At 46.3% G+C, this 21,332-nt stretch overlaps 1 protein-coding gene across 5 annotated transcripts in view; it reads left to right on the top strand.

Annotated features, from left to right (window-relative positions):
* Positions 1–19,637, top strand: part of RAPGEF1 (Rap guanine nucleotide exchange factor 1) — a 183,053-nt gene extending 163,416 nt beyond the window's left edge. For all 5 annotated transcript variants that reach the window (XM_031954875.1, XM_031954876.1, XM_031954874.1 and 2 more), the window contains 8 exons: positions 2,234–2,419; positions 4,173–4,257; positions 4,450–4,544; positions 5,459–5,537; positions 5,656–5,757; positions 7,654–7,751; positions 10,574–10,702; positions 14,240–19,637. In XM_031954875.1, coding sequence (XP_031810735.1) covers positions 2,234–2,419; positions 4,173–4,257; positions 4,450–4,544; positions 5,459–5,537; positions 5,656–5,757; positions 7,654–7,751; positions 10,574–10,702; positions 14,240–14,390 — 925 coding nt within the window. In that variant the 3' untranslated portion in view covers positions 14,391–19,637. The remainder of the gene's footprint in view (positions 1–2,233; positions 2,420–4,172; positions 4,258–4,449; positions 4,545–5,458; positions 5,538–5,655; positions 5,758–7,653; positions 7,752–10,573; positions 10,703–14,239) is intronic.
* Positions 19,638–21,332: the final 1,695 nt, after the last annotated feature.

The following is a 21,332-nucleotide window of genomic DNA, read 5'->3' as shown; positions in this document are numbered from 1 at the left end:
TACTAGGGCATGCAAGCTCTGATGTCTTTTGGTTATTTTCTCTTCTCATTTTTTCTTTTGTCTGTTCACTTATCTGCTAAGGATAGAAACTAATTGGAGACAGGGCCTGTATCTTTACTGTGTTCATAGCGCCAAACCCAGTAGGCTATTGTACTTCCTTTAAAGATATACTCATATGATAATTCAGCCCATCTAAAACCTGTTCTGTGAGAGAGTATTGAGCTGACCTTCCTCAGCCAGAGTAATGAAGCTCATTAGTACTAGAAAAGGAACTCATTCCTTCACTTAACAGATATTTACTAAGCACCTAAGTGTTCCATAAAGATATCTGCAACAAACATTTGTCTCTCAAGAAATTCATACTCTCCATCTAACATAACTGTAACAATATACAACTAACTATAGTGAACTAAATGCATAAATATGCTACAAGGCAGAATATGATCAGGGGCAAAGAATAGGAGATTGCAGATCCAGGGGGGAAAAACAACTCCCCAGAGTTCTCTTGGGCATTATCATCAGTGGCACAGATTCTCTTGACTAGGAACATTGCCCTATAACATTCTCAAATGAAATAAATCAAAGGTGAGGTGTGATGTGAGGGTAACACACTAAGTGCCCAAGCAGAAAGATAATCCAAGATGCCCTAGGCCAACCTTGGCAGCCCAGAAACTCCTTCTGCCCTCTCCAAGATGTGATATTTCTTCCCTCTCTCATTCATCATTCTCACCAGTGTAATCTTTCTAACAACTGATCACATCTCCTCTTTCCTCAAGTCTTTTGGCAGCTTTCCACTGTATTCCAAAAAAGAATTTATACATTTCTTCCCACAATCAAGGGCCTCAGTGGTCTGTCAATAATATGCCTTTATCTACTACTGCTCCCCTTTACAAAGCCCATCATTAAGCCAAAGTAGATTAATTACTTTTTGTACTCTTTCCCATCTTCTTTGAATGGATGAATGAGAATATGTTAAACATGTGCTATGAGTCAGGCTCTGTACTCTTATCTCCTCTGCACCTTTCTTCACACTGTCCTACAACCTTCCTCCCAGGCCTTGAAAGGGCTCTCCTACTTCTCTACTTCCCCTTGTTCAAGAATCCACTGGGATGGCATCTCCTTCATGAAGCTGTTCCTGAAATCTCTACCCCACCTGCAGCTGCTAAGATTTTGTTCTCAGAAGTCTCTGAGCACTGGGGAGCTGTCCGTTGTAGTTACATTCTGCCTTGTCTTGAAGCACATGCTTCCTCTTGTGAGGTCCTTCCGGGAGCTCCTTATGGCCCTTTTTATCTTTGTACCCATAGAGTCTTGCACATTGTGAATCTTCAATAAATGTTCTTTAAACTTGTGAAGACTGAGTTAGCACCCTGGGTACCTTAGAATCAACCAGAGTCAGGATAAGCAAAAGTTCTCAGTCTTTATTCTTGGTTTTTAGAAGGAGAAGTGAAGGGAATGAACGCAAAGTCTCCACAACCTCCCTTGTCCTCATCCTCCTCCAAAATGATTCTGCCTTGTCTTACTCCACCTCCTAATCCCTCCTATGATTCTCTGTATACACCAAAAGATGGAGCCAGCACAGAATAGTGGGAAAGGCCATATTCCAAACGTATGCTAATAGAGTATTATCCAATGGGTAATTAGCCTTAAGTGCTTGGTTGTCCAATTCCAGTGTATCTATTCAGAATTTCAGCCTTTTACATAAACTGAATTGACCTAAATAGCCATCAAGAACTAATTGAAAACAGAGTTGAAAATTAGAAGTAAGGAAGAGGAGGGGAAAACCCCAAACCCAAGATATCCCAGCATTGCTGGCTCTGTTGATCACTACCTATTTGACTGTAGACTAATCATTTTCTCTCTCTGGATTTCATCTATAAAAAGAAGATGCTGGACTCTGTGATCACAAAGATCCTTCCCAGCTTCAGATCTGGTGCCCACAGTAATATTCAGTTCTTCTGCCTTTGCAGTTTGCAAACATATTTTTTTTTTTTACAATGTCATTGTTGCCCTCCCTCTGATTTCAAAGGGATCCCCTCTCACAGAAGCCTGTGCCACTCAAGGTCTGTTTTTCTCCCCATCTTCACAGTTATGAATGCCCCCCAATGGCTTTAACTGTTTCTCCTGAGAGGCCATCCTTGGTCCTGGTGCCCCATTTTAGCCACTTCTCTGAGACAGGCATCTGTATTTCATAGTGACTCTGGATGATGTGGGTCTGATCTTTGTCACACTGCAGCCTGGTGGAATTAACTGAAGAGATCCTAAAGCTCTTGATGGAGCTGGTGTTCCGGTTAGTGTGCAGTGGGGAGCTGAGCCTTGCCCGGGTCCTCCGGAAGAATATCTTGGACAAAGTGAACCAAAAGAAGATGCTAAAGTGTGCCAACTCGGACCAACCCCTGGCTGCTCGAGGGGTGGCTGCCAGGTGAGGAACCCAGCCTGTCTTAGAGCATATGCCCACTGAGTGCTCCAGGTCAACAGTGCCCAAGCCAGGAGAGATGCAATCTGGTGCATTGAGATAGGATTCCATCTGGAAGATCTTGTGCCAGTCCCTTAGCCTCACAGATCTTCTGTGTCTTCAGTTATAAAGTAAAAGAGTTGAACCTCCAAGATCCCTTCCTGTTTTAAAATTGTGAGCCATCCATCATTGTTTTTCCAGCAGCCTTTTCCCATCCAACGTGCCCCATTTCAGGTACTGCATTCTAAAACTTAAGTGCTCTAGAGCAGAACTTCTTAAATTTTTTTCATTCTCAACCCTTTTTCACTCAAGAAATGTTTATGCAATCCTATCTCCAATATGAGCCAAGGTGTTTCTGGAAGCATTTATGCATGTACTGTGCAAAGTGCATGTGTTATATGTTCAGAACTACTGCTGCAGTAAAGATGTAAAATACTGCCAGAAACACCTTAGATTCATTGCACATTTGATTTTAAATTAATTTTTGGTCATTTAGTTCAGAAATATTTTATTGTTGCAAAGTTCTTCACAACCCCTCACGTTCACCCCCATATGAGATCACAACTCACAGTTTAAGAAGCTTTGCTTTAGAGAGCCCACACAGCAAGATTCCCCTAGAGATGGGCCCCTTGTGTTTGCCAGATTGCTGGTCCTACAACAAAATGCCGCTTTAGGAGTCTCTGGAAGAAGGATTAAGCCTCTTGCTCAGGATTACCCAGCCTATCCATGTGAGAGGCAACACTTCAGTCTTTCTTTCTGCCTTCCTCCAATATGGTCATTACTAGATTATGAGCACAGCTAAAATGAGTTCTTCTTTATACAGTGTCCCAAAAAATCTTAGTGTGAATTTAAGCACTAATAACAGCACATGAATACTTTTGAAACATGGTGTATGTGTATGTTTATCTAAATATACAATGAAAAGTAGTTAAGTAAACTTACTGTAAAAATACATTTACAAACATTAGAAGTGTCCTTCCTTATCTGGAAGTTCCTTCCAGTCCCAGTTGCTGTTATTCTTTATGAACAATGATCAGGAAAGCGGGTGAGACCTGCTGCATCCCCAGAATGCTGAACTGTATTGGAGCACCTTCCCATACTGGAGTATGCCTAAAATATTGGGGTGCTGGGGCGTGGGCTGCAGTGTCATCTCTGAAAGAATTCAGGCTCAAACCATTTCCAAATCAAGCAAAGAGCATTTATTCAGGCTTTGACTAGGGGTAAGATTGACACACCCTACAGGCCTCCTCCTTAAGGGAGTAAAGTGAGAAATTATGTGAGAAGGGAGAATTGGAAAGAACTGGAGAATTGGGTAAAGCAGGAAAATTGGATAATCTCAGATAAAATGGGCTTGGGGAAAATCCCTGTGATTAGATATATCTTATAGGATATGCATGTAAAAAGTCCTTTTGTTCTAGTGGGGCTGGGGCAAGCTAGGTATGCATGGGAAAAAGTCATGGAAAAAGGTAAAAGGTCCTTTTCTAGTCAGGATAGTGGGGCAGGGGCAAGCTGAGATTCATCACCCAAGTCACCTCTCCCGACAGCAAGGACCAGGGAGGCCGGAATTGAACCCTGGGTCTTGAGGGGAGAAATGAACAAGTTGGATTAGGTCATGTCTCTGTTTCTACCCAGGTTTCGCATCATATGGCCCCTCACAGCCTAACCTCCTGCAGTTCTGTGGCTGCTCACAGACTCCTTGCCCCCTCTTCCTCTCTTTCAGGCCTGGGACTCTGCATGACTTCCACAGCCATGAGATTGCTGAGCAGCTGACACTGTTGGATGCTGAGCTCTTCTACAAGATAGAGGTACAGAGCCCAGCATGGTCCCCGGAGGAGGGAGAGAGGGAAGGAAGGCCCAGAAAAAGCTGAAAGCCCAGCCTGGGTCTGCCCCATCCCTTTGGAGGCAGGTTGTGAGCTGTCAGGGGAGGGCCCGGCAGGACTCTGGTTTGGAGGGGAAATCCAGGTGTTCCAACTATCATATGTATTTCATATTTTCAGATCCCAGAAGTTTTGCTTTGGGCAAAAGAGCAGAATGAAGAGAAGAGCCCTAACTTGACACAGTTTACTGAGCACTTTAATAACATGTCCTACTGGTAAGGAAGAGCACAAGGCCATTGACCGCTGAAAAGCATTTCACCTTCATTTTTCTCTCTGCGTTTCACAGACCCACATCCCCTGAGGCTCCTCCTGTACATGCCCATCTGGGAATACTTTGAAAAAAAGTATGAAGTAATGGCACTCATTATCTTGAAATTTTTTCTAATTCCCTAAATAACTTATAGGCATGTAATTCTGAGCAGCAGGGAAACCAGAGCCAACATAAAGGACTAGCCATATCCTAAATCGAATAGGCTCCCAATTTCTTGGTAAACAAAAGGTCAATTAGCCATTCCATGTGGGGTGTACTAAAGTACTTCCTATCCTCTCAAAGAGGGATTGGTCTTAGCCTGAAGCTAGGAAGTCAAACATCTAAATATCTTTAAACCATTGACAGATAACTACTTTCCCTTGCTCAGGCATCTTCTCATCTTCTCAATTTCATCATCTCTCATCTCAAATTTACTCATTTGAAGAATGGAATTGTTCTGAGTGAAGATAACCAGGTTTGGGCGGTGGGGGGCTCTTACATCAGAAAAATATTTTGATCCTAAAGAATGCTTAAAGTTGGTGTGTCTTAACCTGGGGAACATGGGCAAAATGTTTCTCTGCATTATTCTTCTAATACATCATCTCCCTTTCTGACTTGTAAATTTCTCATGAACAGGAGTAGAATTTTTTCTCTTTTTTTAAAAAATCTCCTTTATGGGGTTTAATATAGTGTTCTTTGCCAATCAGACTTTAAGTTGGCACTAGGTGAGTAAGTGGATGAATGAAAAAAGGAAGGGATAGATAGATGGATAGATGGATGGGTGATCTTGTAGGAGGAAGGACATCTCTGCTGATTGGATGCCCAGAATCAAAACCAAATTAGAGTGACCTCAGGTTCCTTTTTACTCCAATGTCACAGGGTTCGTTCAATAATCATGTTGCAAGAAAAAGCCCAGGACAGAGAACGGCTGCTTCTGAAATTTATCAAGATCATGAAGGTAATGCAGGCCTAGCTATAGCCCATATTGCTTATTCTTTAAAACAGCTTTGGGTTGCAAGAACGTTTTTTGTCGTTTGACAGTCACCCCAGTAACCAAGGCTTCTTTCCTTTTGTAGCACTTGAGGAAGCTAAATAACTTCAACTCGTATCTGGCTATCCTTTCAGCACTGGACTCAGCACCCATCCGGAGGCTGGAGTGGCAAAAACAGACCTCAGAGGTAAGCTGGAATTTTTATAATCCTCAAGTAAGAAAGAAGCCAGTTATTCACCCGTGGACACACACAAGGCATTCATGAGTAAGATACTAACCTGGTCCCCTCAGGGCTAAGCTCTGAGCCTCCCTCAGGGCCTAACATGGAACCCCCCCCACACACACAGACAGTTAATAAGCAGTGGTAATGTCGGAAGGACAAGGTGGAGAACGTCGGTGGTGAAATTTATTTAGTTGAGTCAGCAAACATTCCTTTCTGGGACCTTCCTGGGCCTCGGTTTCTTGCTTTGTAAAATGACGGGCGTGGGCTAGGGGGTCTCGGTAGCTCTGGCCTGCAAGAGCTGACAAGACATTATGGAATTTTCAGAATCTCTATACAGTGAATCCATTAAACAACAGGTATTTACCAGGTACTGTGATACACAGAGAAAAGAATGAATGGAATTTTCTTTTGGAGATAACAGAAGTAAATGCTCCAAAAAAGATTTGGGGAGGAGGGGAGGGAAGAGAATCCGGAAGACATGGTTTTGTCCCAAACTTCCAGGAAAACTGGGCTTTCTGAGAGACAGAGCACCACAGCCATTTAATAAGTACTGACTGAATGAATGAATCAGGGAGTGGCCTCTGTCATCCTAAGGCACAGAGACCCCAGCCCTGCCCCCATGGGGCCTTATTAGAAATCAGCCAGTACGCAGAGGTCGGGAGAAGAAGAGAGCATTTCCTCCTCTGGGAATAGCGAGTTTTAGCTCCTTAGGTATAAGAAGGCTGGAAAGGTATAGGGAGGTGACGGGCCCATAGGAGGAGGAAAGTGAAATGGCTGGATTTGCACAGAATGCCCCGGGTGGGAAGCGCTGCTGTTAGGAGAGACCAGGATGGGCCTTAGGTAGGGCAGGGTGAAGGCTCAAAGAAAGCAAAGGATTCTGCAGATGCCAGAGAGCAGGGAGAAGGCCCCAGGCAGGGCCCCGTCCTGGGCAAAGGCCCCGACAGAGAAGTTGGGGTGTTGGGATGCAGAGCAGCACTTAGGCCGGCTCGGGGAACTCAGTGCGTCCAAGGGAGACCGGGGCCAGACCGGGAAGGGCTTTATGTGCCAAGTGGCCCAGAGGAGTCTGTCCTTGAGCCTGATGCCATGGGGAGCCCCTGGGGCTTCTTGAGCAAGGGAGTGCCGTGGTCAGAGCCTCACTTCAGTAATGTCGGTTCTGGGGTTTGTGAAGAGTTTGACTTAGAGAGAGGAGGCTGAAGCCTGGTTAGGAGCCCATTGCCGAGGTCTCGGGCCTGAACTGAGGCAGCATTGGCCACTGAGTGAGGGATACTGGAAAAGGGAAGGCTTCTTGGAGGAGATGGCATTCAGGTAAATGAGGTCCAGAATGACTGCTGGCAGAGAGAGGGAAAGCTTCCCCCAAACATGTTTCTCCCCCTCCTCCCCCCCAGCTAAAGTCACCTTGTACTCGTGGGTATCTGATGACAGGGCCCTGCCATTGGCGGGCACACATTAAAGAGATGGATAAGTGAACACCTAGAGCAGTGGCTCCGGGGGCCCCGGGGGTGTCCATGGGCCCGAGCAGAACCAACTACGGTCCTAGCAGCTCGAGCCACGATTTCATGGACTTCAAACTAACTGGGCATGTACGGCCTGAGCTCAGGTACACGAAGATTTTTGGCCTGGGAAATGTTGGATCTTAGCTGGGCTGTTCTGGACTTGGAGTGCCCGAGCTGGGGCTAACTTAGAATGAAGTGCAGGATGTGAGACGCAGGGGACCTTGGCCAGCGGCATCCAGACAAGGAAATGGAGTTTCAGGCCATGGGCCTTCGGTTGCCCAGCAGTCAGTAACCAGCTCCCTGCCGCAGTGTGGCACTCACCCACTGCAGCGTGCTGGTTGTCACCTCCCACTGTGTCCTCCCTCAGGGCCTGGCCGAGTACTGCACTTTGATTGACAGCTCTTCCTCCTTCCGGGCCTATCGGGCGGCTCTTTCTGAGGTGGAACCTCCATGCATCCCATACCTGTGAGTAGTATCTTCCTCGGGCTCAGAACTTGAGAACTTTGAATGGGAGAAACAATGACCTCCATCCCTTCCTGCATAAGAACCCCATCCCTTCCTGCATAAGAACCCTGAATTACAGCTTCAGACCAAGACATTTGAACCTTTAAATAAGATTCTTTCTTATTTAAAAAGGAAAGGACCCTGTGCACCAGCTTTGATCACCAAGTCCCTTCATGAATCTCTTCCTGGGGTTGGTTATTAGACTGTTCTTAGAGCTAAGTTGTCATTACAGACACAATTGTCTCTCCTTATCTCCCTGAAGCTGGGAGTTCTTTCAGGTCATTCTTCCCCATTGTCCCTCACAGGGCTCCAAACATTCAGACCATTGAGTGAGGGAGACTATAGCTGTGGTACCCAGGACCATGTTCTCCCTCAGGATGGAAGATCCCAATCTTCATTGCTCATGTAATCCTTCCTCCCTCCAATTTATTTCATCTTTAAATATTTTATTGGTAACGTGTCAACACACATACAAACTCCTACATGATTCCAATTACATCCTCTAAAATCAGTAAAATAAAAATTGTTGCAGTTGCTAAAACTTGCAACTTTCCCAAGCTGAGGGTACTTGTAAATGGAAGTCTGGTGTATAAGTAAGGTAATCCAATGGTTTTTGATTTTTTTTTTTCAGGAAAAAAAATATTTTTTGCCATTTAAAGTTTTCTCCATTTACCTGGAGTAGGGAATAATCATTTACATATTACCAAGGTGCCAAACACTATACTAAACACTTTATAAATATCTCATTGCATCCTCACAGCATCTCTACAATTGAGGAACCTGAAGAAAACAACTTAAGTGACTTGCCCAGGGTTACCCAGAACTACTAAGTGTCTGAGGCCAGATTTGAACTCTGTTCTTCCTCACTCCAGGTCCAGTGTTCTCCCCTTGGCCACCAGCTGCTTGAAATAATTGTATATGTTGGTCTTTTAAACTTGGACCCCTTCATATGGGTTTTCCCATGTCTCTGAATGATCACTGGCTGTCATTCCTTATAATGCAGTGATTCCATTACGTTCATCCGTCATCATTTATCCAGCCATTTCCCAGTCATTTGAATATTTGTTTCTAGTTTTTGCATTTGCTCAAATTTCTGCTTGGAATCATTTTATAACCAAAGGTCTTTTCTTCTGGTTAGTAATTACCTTGCCATATTACCTCGGTAATGAGAGCACTGGACCAGAGAATATGACCCATTTTGTTGCCTTTCTTGCATAATTCTAAATCATTTTCCTGAATCACTGGGCCACTTCACAGCTCCACCAGCAATGAATTACTGGACCTATTTCCCCTATCCCCACCAATACAAAATTTTTTCATCTTTTGTTGTCTTTGCTTCATTTATGAGAGAACACATTTGTTTCCACTTTCTTTTCTAAGATTTTTGATAATTTTGAATACTTTCTAGATGGTTGTTTATATTTTACATTTCTTTTGAGAATTTTTTGTTTGTATTCCATTATCATTTATTATGTATCTTTCCTCCCTCCCTTACTTTAAAACCTGATTTTACCAGTTAAACAGGGAAATCATTCTACTTAATAATCCACATATTTATAGGCAATCCCAGAGAGCTGGTAAAGTGGTTACCACTATAAGGACATAGTTTACTTCCCTGTAGTTAGCCTGTGTGAGCTTGATAAGAATAACTGAGTTATGAATGGTAGCCCAGCCCTTTGTTTACCAACCAGAGCCATTCATGGGCCTTCAGTCTCTCAGAGAGACGTCATAGGATTTAGAATTGGAAAGTACCTTAGAGAGCATCTAGAACAATTCCTCATTTTATGAAAAGGAAATTGAGACCTGGAGAGGTGAAGTGAGCTTCTTATGGTCACCCAACTGGGGGGTAGCAGAGACAGGATTCAGATTCCAAGGGGGCAGCGGCTGCTGCTGCTAGACAAGGTGATTAGAATTTGGAAGACAACGTAAGAAAGAAAAACTCTCATTGATGAACCAAGAATACATACAAAGGGTACATATGTAAGCAAATCCATTTATTATTCTTTTGTCATGACAAAAATAGATAGGAATTGCCTATCATAGAGTTTTTCATTGGACACATTTTTTAAAATATGAATTTTTTTTATTATAAGCTCAACAAACATGAGCATTTTAATATACAAAGAACAGTAAACGGTATTGTATATGAAGCTGAATTTCCATTTAGTTCAGTTTGCAGTTTTTTTAAGTATAGATTACATTTAGTGAGACAGCTGTTACATTTGTAGATTGAGAGTTGGCTTCCAAGCCAGGAAGACCTGGATTCAAGACCCACCTCTGACTCTTACTGTGTGACTCTAGGCAAGTCACTTAAGCTCTCTGTGTTCTGGGCAGCTCTCTCAAGGCTGCAGGTTGAAGGAAAGGTTCTAACTTGAGTTGGTAGAGGAAATTTGCTATGCCAGTGAAGTCACAAGTCCAATCCCCATCCCCATGTTCAATCTCACGTGGTAAAAATTCAACAAAACTGCTCTGCTTGTCTGCTTCCTTTTCAATAGTCTTATGCTCTCTTCTGTACATTTATTAACATTTTATTATTACTTCTTTTCTTAATGTCTTTTGTGCAGTCCTGCCCACCAGTTAATTCACCGACTGCCATCCCCACCACCCCACCTGTCCCCAGCCCTTTCTTGTAATAAGTCAGTATAGCCAAGCAGACAGCAGTGACTGACGTCCCCAGATAACCACCACAAGTGCTTGGATCGCCCAGAACACCTCGTGGGACCACAAATGTCCCGGTAGCCCTTCCCACTCCCACTAAGAAAATGTCTTGTTTGTCACTCTAGGGGTCTGATCCTGCAGGACCTCACCTTTGTTCACCTCGGAAACCCAGACTACATTGACGGGAAAGTGAATTTTTCCAAGCGCTGGCAGCAGTTCAACATCCTGGACAGTATGAGATGTTTCCAGCAGGCGTGAGTTCTGACCGCGGTCCCTGCTAGCCATCACCCCCTCCTGATGTCCTCGGGGGCAGCTCCTCCCTCCACTAGTGCAGACCCCCCCCCCCCCCCCCCCCCCCCCCAACCTTCTGTGCGGAATATGATTTCATGAGTGTCTGCGATCCTCAGCAGAGGGCCCCTCCTGGGAAAAGTCCTTTTAGCAGTGGGGCAGGGGTCCAGCCCTGAAGCTTTTCTAACTTGGTAGTCCTGGAGAGCTGGGGCATTCTGGGGCATTTTTCATGTTATTTCACTTGGTCCTTGTGATTCAGTGCAGGTCTTTTGGCAAGTGTGGTTTGAAAGAACCACATGAGATAGTGGTAAAGCTAATGAACATGGAGTCAGGAGTCTTGGGGTTTACAGGGGGTCATAGAACTGGAAGGGGCCCCCACTCAAGCAAGAAGAATTCCCTGAGAAGGCACTAAGCAAGTGGTCAGCCAGGCAGCCCATCCCACTTTGGGGCAGCTCTATTAACCTCTCCACAGTATCCACCTACTATTCCTGGTCCTTTCCTCTGGATCCAAGTGGGATGAGTCTGGAGGAACATAGCCATCATGTTTCTGCCTCTTTTCTCCTCTTCTGACTAAGCAGCTCCATAAGGGTTCAAGACCCTGCCCCATGTTTCTGGATGCCTTCCAATGTCCAGAGCCTTTCTGAAAATGTAGCAACCAAAACTGAGCCCAGCACCCCAGAAATGGTCTGATCATGGCAAAATCTCAGGGCACCAAGCTCTTCTTGTTTCCGGAGGGTACTTCTCTCTTAATATAGTCTAACCTCTTTCTTGGCTGCCATATCACTCCCGTTGGCTGATTGAGCTCACGGTTCCTCTGAATCCCCCCCTTTTTTTTTTCAGAGGAACCACTGGATTGTGGTTCTGGTTGTGTCTTCCCAGTCTTATACTTACAAAGCTGATTTTTTTAACCCAAGTGTAAAATTTTGTATTTGTCCCCATTAAACTTCATCTCAAATGCAGCTCACTGTTCTATTCCACCTATTATCTGTTTGGATCTAGAGGCTCTCATCCCACTTGTTAGATGTCCCTTCTTGCTTTGTATCATTTACATATTTTATCAGCATACCATCTCTCCTTTTATCCAAGTAACTGATAAAATATGAAGCAGCAGTATCTAAATAGACGTTCCCAGGATTCCCCACGGATGACTTCTTCCCAAGTAATCATGGAGCCATTAAAGATCACCAGTCAGGGAGACAACATGGTATAATGGTATAATGGAGAGTCTAGATCTTTCTTCAGATCCTGTCTTACTACCTAGCATGACTTGTACAAGTCACTTAATCTCTCTGTAAAATGAGGGAATAGGACTTGACAGCCTCTCAAGCCATGATCCTATTATGCCAGGATCTACCTGTAGCATTCCTGAGATCAACCAGGAACTTGTAAATGTTGGAGAAAAATAAATAAGATTTGTTATAGCATGATCTTTATTTTAAGAAACCATGGGGGTTTTTTGTTGTTGTAATTTCCACTTAAATTTCTAGAAGTTCACTAACCATCCTTTTGAATAATGCATTCCAGAATTTTGCTAAGCATCAACATAAAGCTCACTGGACTCCAGTTGGACAACTGTTCTCTTTCTTTTTGAAAAGTTGGGGGGGATTGTCTTCCTCCCCAAATAGACACTTGATATTGGTATCCTATTTTCCATGATGATCTGAGATCACTGGCATGAGCTCAGCAGTCACATCTGCCAGGTCTTTAAAAGAAAAATAAAATTTTATTGATATCTTTTGTTGTGACACTAGCGTATCATCTCCTGCATACATTATATAGTGTCCCTCTCAGTGTACCTATCCCAGCAGTAAACCATCCTTTACAACAAAGAAAAATCAGTAAGCTACTCGGTGATCACATCTTTACTGAGAGAAAGAAGTCCTGTTTTATTCACTGTTGTCCAGTAACAAGATTGAGAATTAGAGTTCATCAGGATTTGGTTCCTTTTTAGTGATGGTTTAGTTTACATTGTTGATATTATCCTTCAGTTCTTTTGGTTCTGCTTACTTCATTCTGTATCAGTTCATATTGGTCTTCTCATGTTTTTCACAAGTCCTCATTTTTATTTTCTTGTGGGACAGTAATATTCTATTTCATTCATGTAGCACAGTTTGTTCATCCTCCATTTATTGGTCCTCACTTTTTTTTCCATATTTTTTTTTTTTTTTTTTTTGCTACCCAAGATGGGCTGCCATGGGAGTCTTTCTTTCTGCCTTTGATTGACAGTGGAATCACATCTGTCAGTCTTTTGTGTACTCAACAGTTTATAAGATTCAAATGATTTGAATTCATAAAATGCATGTATGTGCTCCTTACTTCTTATAGAGTATCAATTCACTGTTGGCCTTTTCTTCTTGCCCTTTTCAGTCCAAAGACCATTTTCCTTGACAGAGAAAACAGAAACAGTACAAGTCGACCAATTCTACCTTCTCTCCACCATATCCATCATCTTATCCACTCCAAGCAGTGCAATGATTCTACCCCTTTCTTTGTTGTTCTTTTCTTGAATATAGTTTAGAAAAGCAGAAGTCCTTGTGGTAACCATAGCCGTCTTCCCCAGCCCCTGCTCAGTCCATTCTTGAGCCCTCTCGTCACTCTTCTTAGAAGGCCACGTAAAATGGTTTTGTGCTTGTCCTTGCTTCCATTTTCTGTCTATATCTTTTTCAGATCTAGCTTGGATGGTGAGTTTCCTGTGCATTCATAATAGTATCTTTGCTTTCCCTCTCCCTGAAATTATTATTTGTGATTGTAGTTTCAGAATTTCATTCTTAAACTTCCCATCCCTTCCTGGGCTGACTTCCCCTGTAGAATTTTAGTTACCAGCTCTTAACTACGTGTTCTCTGAATTCTTTAAGATCTGCCCTCCCAGGATCTATCCAGAGTGCATATACAATTGCCATATGTCTGTTCTCTGTCACAAATCTTAAGGGAGAAGGTCTCCTTTGTTTTCATTTTAGTAACCAGTCCTTCCTTATGGGTGACAGATCCAGAATGCAACTTGCTGTGCCTTTGAAGAGATGAAATTACTGAGTCACAAATTCTCTGGAGCTATAACTTTCTCATCTCAAAAACAGGGGTAGTAATACTTCCTCTTCTTACTCACAAAATTGCAGTAAGAGAAGTACTTTTTAAATCTTTACATGTCCCTCTAAATAAGTTGTAATCGTCATTATAGCTGGTGGTTCCAGAGAAAATAGAAGCTCTGGAATTAAGTGACTTTACCAAATATCAAACAGCCTAAGGGATCCTTCCTCCCTCTTCCTCCCACTCCCCAGAAACAGGCTTTGAAGCAAAGTTCCTGGAAAGGAAGATGAGAGTATTTCTGGGGGGTTTCCTAAGCCTCCTAGAAACCTCAAGCCAGAGCCATTTGGAGACTCCGAGAGAGAGAGGCCCTTAGAAGTCATCTCCTGCCCCCTTCCTCCCTGACACCGGTCTGGAGACCCCGACTTCCAGGCTGCTTGTCTTACCCGATATCTGCTTTTTGTGTGTGTCTGGTTTTGCAGACATTATGAAATCCGCAGAAATGAGGACATCGTGAACTTCTTCAATGATTTCAGTGACCACCTAGCCGAGGAGGCCTTATGGGAACTCTCTCTCAAAATCAAACCCCGGAACATAACTCGGCGAAAAACAGATCGAGAAGAGAAGACCTAGGAGGGGGAGCAGTGAGCGAGCGAGCCGCTCAGGAGACACGCCGAAGGCAGCTAGGAGACTGGAATAGACATTTGGGCCTGTTACTGGACAGCTCGCCCCTGCGGCGAGACGTGACTCTCCCCCCACCCCCACCCCCTCTACGCCCCAGCCGGCTCTGCCAGTGCCCCCTTTTCGGAGCCCAGATGGGCGGCAGCCAGGCCAGCCCCTCCAGCCTGGATGGACAGCAGCTCCTCCAGCCGTGGCAAGGAATTCTCCAGGACTCCTTCTATTTTTTCCAGATGGAGCCAACCTCACTCCATACCTGGAGGGAGGAGACTCCATGACCCCAGCGGAGGCCATTCAGGCTTTGTGACTGGTCTGCAAGCCGGTTTTTTCCCTTATGGACATTGGACTGCTTGCCTTCAAGCCTTGTTTCACACTGTGAAGAGGCAGCAGAATGAGGGGGCCCCTGTCCTGCCCCCCCTTAGATCTTTGACCTTCCTAAGCCGTAACTCCCTGGGTGTAAGGAAGGGGTCCCTATCAGAAGAGCTGTGTGGGTGAGGGTGGATCTGGTCTCCTTGTGGAGATTGTTTTGGGTCTGTGTGGAATTGAGGAGATGCTCTCCCAAATGGGGGGGCCACCATCTGGCCGGGGACTCCGGTTGGTGCTGCCACGGTGCTGTCTCTTGCCCGCTCCCAGACTCGGCTCTCCAATAGCAGAGGGTGTCAGACGCCTCCAGAAAGCGGCAGGGGCCTGGGTTTCTCAGGAGCCGGGACCCCCTTGTGGCAGTCCCAGCCCTGGCTTCCTGAGGTGTGGAGTAAATATCAATGTCCGTAATGGGGGATGCCAGGATGAGAAAGTCTGGGAAGTTTGGTCTAAAGCCAGGGCCTTGGAGTGGCTCAGGCTCGGGTCGGACAGGGGAAGCAGCCCCCCACCCACTCCCTTTAACACTTTATCAACCTTCCCCACTTAAAAGGCGCCTCTTCAGGTATTACTTCCTGTAGATCTCCTCTTAGGAGCTCCCCTTAGGAGCAGGGAGAGGGGCTTGCAGGAAGGCAGGCTCTACTGTTAGAGCAAGAAATCCGGAGGCTTGTGTTCTGGAATGAAGGAAGACTGCCTTGTGGAGTCTGATCAGAGGGGGGCATTTCTCCTGTCCTGTTTCTCCTCACCAGCCTGCTGCCAGCCAGCTGGGTCCCTGGGCATCTCCGGAGATCTGTGAGCCTCCCCCACCCCCAATCCTGAGTCCTGTTCCGGTCTGCTGAGTGCGTGCCTTAAACTTCACCTCCATCTTTTTTTCACCTCTTCTCTTGCCATTTCCTTCCTTCTAGGATGCTTTATGGCCTCTTGGGACGACTCCCCCTCCTCTGGTCCAGCAGAGCCCCTCCTGCCAAGTTTATGTTGCACATTGAACCAGCTTTTGTCTCTTTTTAGGAAGAATTCTTTTTCTCAACAAGAGTCGCTTTAGGTAACCCCTTCCCCTATTTAAGTCATATAACAGAGAGAAAGAAGGCTTGGCTGTTGGAAGTAGACATGGCGGGATGGTGTAAGTTCCCAACTGGTCATTTAACACGTCCAGGTTTTGGGGGGCATTTCTCTGAATCCACATCAGTACTTTTTCTGTGGTGCTTTTGGAAAACATGTTTGGTTGCCTAGATTGACAAGCCAGCAAAGACCTTGTGGAAAGAGAGATGCAGACGTAATTGGGGAGAACTTGTTGGGGGAAGAGGGGCGGTGGAGGGGATAGAGACCCCCTTGGTCAAGCAGAACCGAAGGCTTCCAGGAGGTTCCTGGCTCCCGTTATTGATCGTCCCGTGCAGTTTACAAGCAGACCAGGAGGCTTTGGGATGGGTGAAACTGACCCGGGGCATGTGGCATGTGCAGGTGTTTCATGGAACTCTACCCTTCCCCTGTGGAACAGAGGCAAGCAGCCTTCGGGGGCTTTGGCTGCTTGCAGCCCCAGTTTTCACATTAATGGAACAAAAGAAAAAAATCTATGAACATCTGTTGATTATTTAAACAGATGTGGGAGTTTGGGTTTTTTTAGAAACAACCAGGACACTTCATTTTGCCGTCCAACGTGGGCCTTGGGGCATCTTTTATCGAGAAGTCGTATCTTTTTTTTTTTCCTGTAAATAGAGAAGAGAGAAAAAAGGAATCTGTGAAATGTTGAACAGACCTAGAGGTGGTTCTGAAAGAGTCACTTTATTATTTAAAGTTGTAGTCTGGATGGCTCATTAACAGTATTGTTTGTGTGGGTGGTTCTCCTTTCTGTTTTCTCTTTCCAAGTTGTCCTTTCATTTCAATCTTTTTCCAGCTTCATTCCCACAGCTGCCTCTATACCCTGGGGTTGGGGAAGAGGTTACCCATTGAATGTTGGAGTGTGTGTGTGTGTGTATGTCCTCAAGCTGAGTGCTTGTGAATCCAACAGGTGCTGGTGGGAAGGGGGGGGGGGTTAAGTGGGGCAACTCCCTCTTTGGGATTCTGGAAATGTAAGATAACCCTGGGCTTCAGGACAAGTCTGTTGGAGTCGGTCTCCAGCTCTTGGCCCTGGTGTGTGGTTTTTAAGGTTTTTTTCTTCAAAAATAGACCCCAAATATCACCCCTACCCCCCAGTCAATTCCAGCTGCAGAATCATTCCTGTTGCTGACGAGTTAGGGACCCCCTTTCCCCACCCTCTCAATCTGGATACTTGTCTGTGAGCAGGGACCACCTCCTGGTCCCCCATGGTGGAGAGATGGGTGCACCTCATTACAGCTGTGTCTCTGAATGAGCCGGCAGAGGTCCCACCCCAAACACAGAGACGGGGGGGGGGGGGGGGGGGGGGGGGAAGGGGAGAGGGACGGTAATGTTCTTGGACCTGCCTGGTCCACTTGCCTTACCACCCCCTCTCCTGCTCTGTGCCCTTCACGGTCTGAGCCCAGTGCCTTGGTGAGCCCAGGTGACCCAACTGAGCTGCATAGGTGGAAAGGGATCCCTCCCTGTCCCTGGTCCATGGCCCATTGCATGAGTTCATAGAGTGAGGTGTAGTATTTTTTAATTTATTGGTGAAGATTTGGGCTTTCCTTCTTCCCCGCCATCAGAATTCCCCTCCCAGTCTCTGCCATTCCCCAGCTCAGTGCCACGGACCTGGGACTGCCGTACATATTTCATTTCTTCAAGGGAGAGGAAGGGTGGGGTGGGGGGACAGAAGTGCTGCCTGAAAGGACAGAAGGACCAGGATTCGTTGCCTTTCTGTACAGAAAGGTAAGCCTCTTCTGCCACTCTGTGTGCTGGGCAGCGGGAGCCCAGGCCGATGGCGAACAGAGCCACGGCCCTCCTCCTGCAGCTCCTGTCCAGAGCCTCCCCTCCTGGAAGCCCCTGCCCCCTCCCCCTGTTACATTGTACTATATATTCCCTACTAACCCATCCCAATAGTGACATCTCCCCACAGACATTTCAAATGTGTAACTTTTATGTTAAAGACAAATAAACACGGATGAAAGCCCCGGCCTAATGATCATGTTTACAATGCATGCAGCCGTGTGTGCGAGAGATTAAAGTGACAATCAAACACCCTTGGGTTGGGCTTGCCTCCTGTGTTCTGTGGCTCTCCGTCTCGGGTCAACTTGGTGATGGAAGCGTTGGAGGTGTGTGAAGAACCTCCCTTTCTGTGTGTTTGTGGGGCCTCCCGGTAACTGGAAAAGGAGAAGGGGGTGACACTGAGTTTTGACCCCCAGAAGTCAGAAGGAGCCACCATCTCAGTTCCTCCTCCTGGAAGTAAGGTGACTTGGGAAGTGAGGAATCCTTCTTCGTAAGGCTTCAGGCAGAGCGATGGATGTCAGTGATGTTGTAGGAAGGGTTGTGAGCCAGAAAATGCCGTGCAAAAACCAGACAGAAGGAAGGGCTGCCTTCCTCTCCAAAAGTGAGCCATAATGCCCTGTAAGTCTCTGTCCCAGTTTCCCTTTCTAGTAACAGTCATGGGGCAAAGGAAGGCCCAGGGTAGATAACAGCTGGCTAAGTGCATGGGCGGTGCCAGCGGGGGCTTGGGGCAGAGAGCATCAGCCCGGAGTCCGGAAGACCTGAATCACTGGTGGCCCCAGACACTGGGCTGTGGGACCCTGGGCAGCTCCTGTGTGCGGGTGAAGGAAGTGGCGAGCACGCCGGCGTCTGCTGAGAAAGCCCTGCCCAGGATTGTGAGTCGGACAGGCCCGAACACCAGAACACACGGGGTCCGTTTGGGTGCTTCAAGGCCAATCTGGGGGCAAACTTCTCTCATGATCAGCCCCTTCACTGACCACCCGCTCGTGTGTGCAAGGGCCTGTGGGAGATGGTCAGGGATGTTAGAAGCAGAGGGCGGCGCCGCTCATGAGAGGTTGCAGTCTTACAGGGAAGGGGCGGGACGCAGGCCCATGGGGGAGAGACAGATGGACAAGACAAGAGTCACTTGGTAAAATGCAAGTCACTTAACCCCAGTTGCCTCAGCAAAAACAAAACAAAGTAAAAAAAAAAATGATTTGAGAAATACTATGAACAGACTTGGAATATCTTTTATTTTGTGCTTTGCTTTTTGACACATCCCACTATGTATTGGATAGAGCAAAGAAGACCTAGATTCAAGGTGGTGACTTTCTAATGCTCTTTGAAGAGGAGTTGACCTGCATTAATAGGAGTTTTCTCATCCCCATGGCTACTAGGTATCTGTGGCAGGATTCGAATCCAGAATGCCGAGTCCAGCCTCTCTACGCTATACCTTTCTGCCCTACCTCCAGAACTGGGAAAGGGGGAGCTTCTTGGAGAAGGTGGGACAAACTGAAGGGATGGTGTAAGATGCACGTGGCCCCACGGAGGGCAGTGACATCGGCAGGGTGGCTTCGTGTGGGAGATGACTAGAAGGTTGGGTGGATCCGCTGTGAAGAAGCTAAAACTGGCCAGAGGGTTTGGATTGTCTCCTGTATCCCAACAGCTCCAAGGGCTATGTCATTGCAGGATGGAGCCCTCCCAAATAACCAGCCACACAGAGGTGATTCCTGCGTCACCTTCTAAGCCCAAAGCTCACCTCTCAGAGCATCTGACCTATTCTGGAGCACCCACTTATCCACTGGGAAGAGGGGCAGTTAGCTGACAAGTGTGAGGGTTTGGAGAGGGGGTAATCAGTCTGGCTTCTGGTTATCCCTGCAGTGACCCTCCTATCTGCCCAGCAAGACCCCGTCTGCTAAGGGTGACCAGACCAGACCACCAAGACCTCTTCCCTGAATCCATAAGCAAAGACACCGACACCGGAGAGGAAGGTGTGGAAACTGAGCTTGCAGTCAGAAGAAAATGGATTCAAACCTAGCTCAAGCTGAGCGCCAGAAGAAGAGGCGTTTTGGGGAGCAGAAGTGATGGGCAGTGCTGAGACAAACGTGAATCTGGATGGGAAGCTCCAGCCCAGGTCCTCTCGTCGTTTCTCAAAGGCTGTAGTGCAGGAACAGGGGGTGCCTGAGCCCTAACCTCCCTGGGATGTTGCTGGATTATTGCAGCACTGAGGCCGTTTAAAATTCCTTCTGGGAAGAGCCAGGGTCTGTCAGATCTGCCTTATCCCAGGATACTGTGGAGATGGTGACCGTTCCACGTGTGTGTCTGTGGATCAGCCGAAGGAGCAGGGATATTTAACCTGGAGAAAGAAGGTGCATTCTGCTTGGCCTAGGGGGCAGAGGGAGGACCAGTAACAGTCCTTGGAGATCATTCAGACATCACTGACAGATGATGAGACTGAGATTAGAAATGTGTCTTGCCCAGGATCAACTGAGCATCTGAGTGTTGGGACTAGGGTCCAAATCAGGGTCTCCTGGCTTAGATATTACTTGAAATCAAGACCCAAAGTATCGTTGTAGTGATGGTGAGAAGAGAGGAGGTGGGGTTAGTGCTGAGAGAGCCCCAAAGGCCAGTCCCACACCTTGATAAAAACCAGTTTTTGGAGTGCCCCGTCCAAGCCAAAAAGTGGAATGAGGAATCAGAAGCCTACCAATTCCAGTCACTCACCCATCTGGAAAGAAGAAAAAAAAGGAAGGGAAAGAGAAAAAAAAAAAAAACATTTCTCCAGCACTATGTGCCAGGCACTGTGGTAAGCATTTTTAACAGTACTTTGGGTATAGGAAATCTGGAAATAAAATCCTATCTTTGCAAGTTGAAAGAGGTAGCTAGTATAATGAACAAGCACACTGAATCCTGAATAAGATTTGTCCTAGGTCCATATTTATATCTGCTACTTCTTTTTTTGTGGTCTTGGGAAAAACCATTTCTGTTATCTAGAAAACTGGGGGTAGAAACAGAGAAGGTTGAACAAGATGATCTTAAAGGTCCAAATTTAGTATTTCTCACCTACTCTCCACCACCACCATCCTAAGCAAATGATTTTCTCTCTTCCCCATCGCGTGGAGTGGGCTGTGTGCAGGGAGAATCTCGCTTGGTTCTCCCTCTGACGAAGCTCCACATCCAGCCATCAACACCCCTTGGCCCTCTGCAAATAGTGGGTGCTCCCAGCAGCCCTTTTGACCAGGAAGACCTGGGGGAGGACTTAACAGGTGGGATCCTCAACCAGGTATGGGAAGATTTGTGTTCTTTGTCCTAACAAAAGAATGGGCCCTGAGGAACACCCAAGCCTAAGCTACAGAGGTAAAAAGAGGTGAAGGCCGTAGCCTTCCCTACCAGCCTTCAGGGAACCCCTCAGGTCAAGTTCTTGAGAAAAGGAAGGAGGAAGGGCACTTCTCAAGCCCACGCCCCGCACTTCTCAAGCCCACGCCCCTTCTGTGGTCTCTAAGGGGGTCCCACCTGCAACGTGACTCCGCTCATATAGCAAGGCTCCACTTCCCCCAAGATGTAGCATGCAGGGTACAGCTGTATGGTTCTTGGGGGATTGGGGTGGACATCTCTGGCCTCTCCTACCCTCCCCTTCTCTGGAGATTATTCACTGAGTAAAGAGGAAGCAGGAGAGCAGGGGAGAGA

This window comes from Sarcophilus harrisii, chromosome 2, assembly GCF_902635505.1.
Source record: "Sarcophilus harrisii chromosome 2, mSarHar1.11, whole genome shotgun sequence".
In the NCBI taxonomy this organism is placed as follows: Eukaryota; Metazoa; Chordata; class Mammalia; order Dasyuromorphia; family Dasyuridae; genus Sarcophilus; species Sarcophilus harrisii.
Note: the sequence above shows the minus strand (reverse complement) of the source record. Positions and strands in the feature narration are given on the sequence as shown.